This window comes from Homalodisca vitripennis, chromosome 6 (genome assembly GCF_021130785.1).
Source record: "Homalodisca vitripennis isolate AUS2020 chromosome 6, UT_GWSS_2.1, whole genome shotgun sequence".
NCBI lineage: Eukaryota > Metazoa > Arthropoda > Insecta > Hemiptera > Cicadellidae > Homalodisca > Homalodisca vitripennis.
This window is the reverse complement of record NC_060212.1, coordinates 92,456,744-92,462,752: the sequence shown is the minus strand read 5'-3', so window position 1 is coordinate 92,462,752 and position 6,009 is coordinate 92,456,744. Positions and strand designations below refer to the sequence as shown.

The 6,009-nt window shown below is 38.6% G+C and overlaps 1 protein-coding gene across 1 annotated transcript; it reads left to right on the top strand.

The window, feature by feature from the left end:
- Positions 1-4,720: 4,720 nt before the first annotated feature.
- LOC124365470 lies at positions 4,721-5,971 on the top strand. Its single transcript, XM_046821453.1, has one exon. It carries the CDS (start codon positions 4,721-4,723, stop codon positions 5,969-5,971), a length of 1,251 nt encoding a protein of 416 aa, XP_046677409.1.
- The last annotated feature ends 38 nt before the right edge of the window (positions 5,972-6,009 follow it).

Sequence of the window (6,009 nt, the reverse complement as noted above, 5' to 3'; positions counted from 1 at the left end):
AGTAACCTACTATGCCAGTGAATGTGCATTGTTGTTCACATATTTGTAGACACGGAAAAATTTTTTTCTACCCCTCCTATTTTTATGCTAAGGCTAGACCCATAAAGATGTTTGATCTTTACTAAACAGATCCAATAGAATGGTTTGTACTGGACAAATAGAGAGTACTAACAAAAGTGATAGACAGAAACTGCACTATCCTTCAATAAGACACCCTTGTTGTCTTTCTAATAATAATAATAAATTTGTATTATTCAATTTCTAACATGTAAAATTTCTTACAGTTATTTTGATGTAGTGTAACCAAAACTTTAATAAATTGTTCTTTTATATAACACATGACGTTTAAATCTTTGTAATTATTCATATAAAACATAAGGTAAATATTTTTATTGTGTAATAAAGTTTTATAAAAATAATATTCTGTCATATTATATATTATGAAGCTTCTCTAAATATATCATTTATAAAGACCTTAGTTTTATCGAAAAGTTTTCATAACATAAAATACCTTGTTTTAAAATGTAAACGTGTTGCTGCTTCAATGTTCTTCAGCATATAATTAAATATATATTATCCTTATTTATTGACTGCTTCGTTAATGCTCCACATTTGAAAACCATTCTTTATTACGATCTCCCATACACTCGTAAGTGAACATTTTTATTAAAAAGCCTGGAATGACTGAGAGTATTGATTTAACGAAACAAATCTAAAGTAGTAAGAAAGCTGAGTACAATCACGTGTGAATATGTAGATTATTCACGCAGTAAATATTAAAATACTAGGATCGTAAAAAATAACAACGCATCATTTCAGTGCAATAATTATTTTAGTACACTGCCTACCTCACTAGAACTAAATATTAAAACACAGGTTTTTAACCTACCTAAAGAAAAAAAATGTGAATGTATCATTTAGCATGATATATCAATAAATATCATCTTCAGCCTTTACAATTTTCAGGTTACTTCATTTCTACATAGACAAAATTAAGTTCTACGAAGGTGCATGTTTAACTGTAGAATTTGGTTGAGCGTCATTGAAGCACTCAGTGGGCTGTAACAATTTAGTTTATGCCTACTGAGAGGATGTTAAGTTTTCTATTCTGTATTATTTATCTGTATGACAGCATGGCGATAATGAAATGAGCTATATGATAACATTTAGCATATAACTTTAGCGAGGCCTATTACACGACACGTGGTGCAGCGTACTCGTACCTTGCATATATAAACCAACGATAAAATAAATGGATGTGGTCCATGTAAAAAGACATAGTGGAACATGTAAATTTTAGTAAAATACACAGGCAAAACTACTGGGCTAATCTCAATTAACAGTAATTGTCTATATCGATTGTATGTCTACCGATATAATATATAAAAATTAAGAGAAAGTTTTATTTCAAAATATAATATATGTACTAAATGTCTAATAATTTTAAAATTGAAAGGACAGGGCATATTTTTCACATTTTCCAACAAGAGAAAGACGACATATGGCAAGGTATCCTGAAAACGGTGGACAAAAAAGTAAACTAATTCTACGTTAAAATGGATCGATAAAATGGACCAGCAAGTCCTACCATGATAAAACTGCAGAACACTATAATTTTAAGAAAACAAGAAGCTAGCTCATCAAATTATGTTAACGGCATATCCTTTTGGATTATAATGTATTGAAGGAAATGTAGGTAATAAAAATAAGCGTTACTGGATATAAAATGTTTCATCAATACAATAATTTACGTTTTAATTTTAGCGGGTTTCTAACGTAATAATTGGTACTTTGGGATTATACCGACCACACCAGTATGAAGAACACAAACTTTTTTCAATGAACTTAGAACGTTATAAAACGATGTAGATAAGTAACAGAACTAACATTCCATCAATCAAAAAGCATTTCCAGGTATTGTGATCGGTATAGTTGTCGCTGTTATCTTTCTCGAGAATCCCAATTACGGCAGGCCGCGCGGCATCACGTGATTATTTAAGTTTTTATTGCACGGTACATAATTGCCTTTCCATTACAAATCAATGTATATTTCTGATCGGCCCCTCTAGAATTTGATATGTTACTGTGTTACTGATAGGTACTATCTCGAGGGATGTTTTTATTTCGTTGCTGCCCTCCGGTGCTGCCCCCGCGCTGATGGCCGGAGGCACTCGTATTTTGGGTGGCGGAGTGTAATCAAGAATAAAAACAAGTTTTGTGTTTTTTTATTTAATGAAGATTTTATTTTTTGTTTGGTAATGTTTGTTTTTGTTGAATTTTTGTATTTGGAGAAATGTAGGGGTAAAACACGGAAGTACAACAAAGCGACGCACCAGCTCAACGGGCGGTGAGACACTGCAATCACGTTATCTATTATACCGCTCGACTTTGACCTCGGTCTGAGGATGGAGAGGGGTTTCCGATAAGACAATTCCTGTTTTATATTGACGAAATATTGTTCTACGCTAATCTAGTAATCAGTAGAAGCAAAATATCAAATGCCGATTCATGTCGGGGTGTGGTCGGTATAATCCCAAAGTACCTAATAATTTTATACTTCCATTAAAACAAGTAACAGTGAATAAATTTTTTGAAGTACACTATGTCGTAGACATAAATCGGTCTGATTGATCTAGATTGAAACACTGTTTTATTTAACAAAGCATACGTCGTCATACAGTTGTCTTCATGAAATCCAGTTTTTGACCTGTGGTATTACTACCTTGATATAATGTGGACTTATGTGTGCATTGCTGTCTCCCGGTGAGAGGTTCCAACAGTTAGTGCAAGTTAACCTACTCTTCAACAGAAATCAGAAATTCTGAGTCTCCGAAAAAGAACCTAAAGCTCCAGCTCGGCATCACTCCGAATGGTAAATAACATATATTACAATCTTCCTCGATTGCAGTCCTTGTTAGTTGTATTTAATTTTGTTCTTTAGAATTATAGCACGAGTAGAAAAAGTTTCATGAATTGACAAATAACAATACAAATTACCCTTTAGTTTCATTTTTCATTTTTACAAATCCTATATTACAAGTTTTTAGTTCCGTTCATTACCAAACTCATAAAAGGCGTTCATAAATTAATAAATAAATTAATAAATATTTGGTAATTTTCTTTATAGTAATGAAATCTTGATATTAAAGGAAATGAGTAGTGTCGATGTGTATGTTTACCAACGTCCCAAAGAGGTCGAGTCGTCTCAGGGAGGTCGAGTTATATTTTTCTCGGTTCTTGTTCGTGTGCAACAAGTTGTGTTTTATTTTTTACACTGTACTGTTTCAGAAGTTGTCTTTGTTTTTTAATTCTCGGTTCTTGTTCGTGTGCAACAAGTTGTGTTTTATTTTTTACACTGTACCGTTTTAGTAGTTGTCTTTGTTTTTAAAGTCGCGGTTCTTGTTCGTGTGCAACAAGTTGTGTTTTATTTTTTACACTGTACCTTTTCAGTAGTTGTCTTTGTTTTTAAAGTCGCGGTTCTTGTTCGTGTGCAACAAGTTGTTTTTTATTTTTTTACACTGTATTGTTTCAGCAGTTGCGTAAAACTTTTTTGTCGATTACACAAAGCGGAGCAACACACACGGCGGCGGCGGCGGCAGTAACACAACGCGGTGAGTCAGCGGCGGCGGCCGGCGGTGCCCGAGTTGCACAACGCGGTGTGAGTCAGCGGTAGTACACGCGCGTAGTGGGCGGTGGCAGTCTGGTGCGCGGTGGTTCTGGTGCAGCACGTAACAAGACGCGAGTGGTGGTTGTATACGAAAACGTGTTAGCTGTTTGTGTACCGTATGTGAAACTGTTGTTGCTAGAGAACGTTGTATGTGCGACCCATACTGACATCACTCATACTGTACAGAGATTGAGGCAGTGTCGGATACTAGGTAGTCCGAGTAAGTCGTGACAATGGCTACTGCTGCTTGTGATGTGTGTGGTGCAATGGTGTCTAAGTCGCAAATGGCACGTCACCGTAACACTGCCAAGTGCATGTCGGCTGGAGGAGTCGAGCCTCACGTGTCGAATACTAAAGAACATTGTGTGCACTGCAACAAATTAATAACGTCACGTAACATGTCTCGCCATGTTGAAGTGTGTGGCAATATTAAAACGACTGTTGAGCCTAAGAAGCCGTGTCCGCATTGTCAGCAACTGATAACCATGTCCAACTTGAGCCGTCATATTGCAAAGTGTTCACCAGGCGGTTTAAAGCGGAAGAACGAAAACTAGACTCATCCAGCTACCGTTTCAGAACCACCACCAAAGGTTCCACGCCTTGAACCAAGTACTAGCTCCACATCAGCTAGCACGTCTGCCATCGGTCACATCAAGAAGTGTTCACCAGACGGTTTAAAGCGTAAGCATGGTGTAGCTACCGTTTCAGCACCTCCGCCTAAAGTCATGAAACCTAGCAAACAAGGGGGTAATATTAAAAAGGTACAGCAAGCGTTCAGGGGTCGTATGAAAACGTACATGATAGAAAACAAGCGTGGTATCAAAGACCCCAAAAGATTTCTTAAAACATGTAGAAAGCCAATCACTCGCGAAATAGCACAGCATGTCGACGAACACAACATCAAAGCTAACCTCGTGTTTGAAGCCGAATACACAAAACCGACGAGTGGTGTGATTCAAAAGATGAATTTCAAAACTAAAAACAACGTGATTCTTTCCAACTACGGACATTAGGGTGTATGTTAAAACGGCGATGAAAAAGCTTTTGGTCGAAATGGAAGAGTTCTACGCCAAGGGATCTGGTTGGACCTTGCACAAAATCCTCCACCTCGAGTTACGAATTAATCGTTACGTTCCACTCAGAGGCTCCAGTTACGTGGAACTACACGAAAAGGTTTCAGCTAAGAAAGCAATCGTAAATATAAAGAACACTGATCAGAAATGTTTCGTGTGGTCAATCTTAGCCGCGTTGCATCCCAAGGGGTGGCAAGCGAAGCCTGAGCGTATCCACCACTATCAACCTTTTGAGCACGAATTAGACGTACATTTGGACGGTATCACTTTTCCTGTGAGTCTCGACCACGTCAAGCTGTTTGAAAAGCGATCTGGAATATCCGTCAACGTGTACTCTTACGACGAGAAACTGGTCGTCTATCCGCTGTACGTGACACGAGAAGAAAAAGACACACACGTTGACTTGCTGTATATTAGAGATCAAAACAACTCTCACTACTGCCTCATCAAAGATCTCAGCCGATTAGTACGTTCACAACTTTCAAAGCACACGACTAGAACCTGGCTCTGCAAGCGCTGCCTCATGCATTACGGAACCGAGGAACTACTGATCAAACACAAAGAAGACTGCAGCGAACACGAGGCGGTGAAAATACTGACACCGAAAGAAGGCTCCACAATTCAGTTTAAGGACTTCAAACACGCGATGAGAGTTCCGTTCGTGGCTTACGCTGACTTTGAGTGTATGCTGACTCCCGTAGCCAGCAGCAGACGGGATCCCGATGCACAAAGTTCTTACACTGAAAAGTATCAGAAACACGAAGCAGTTAGTTTCTCGTACTACTTCGTGTACTCTGACGGTGATTACAAACCGCCCACAACGTATTTCGGAACTGACGCTGCACAAGTGTTCGTGGAAAGCATCATGAACGATGCCAGGGAAATATTCCAACTTTACTCAAGAGCTGCTGCTCTACCGATGGAGCTGACTCAAGACGATTTACACGCAATAGCCAACGCTCGGCAGTGTCACATCTGTGGCAAGTCTTCCAACGATCCCAACGATTATGAAGTTCGCGATCACGACCATCTGACGGGGAAATTCAGAGGTATGGCACACAACTCTTGCAACCTCAACTTTAAGAAACCACATTTCCTGCCAGTGTTTGTTCACAACCTGAGCGGATACGACACCCACCTGTTTATCAAAATGTTTGGGCTCAACAACGAGACCATCAAAGTTATTCCCAATAACGAGGAACGTTACATCTCGTACACCATCGAGGTTTGAGCGTGGAGTGAAGCTACGTTTTCTGGACTCGTTGAGAT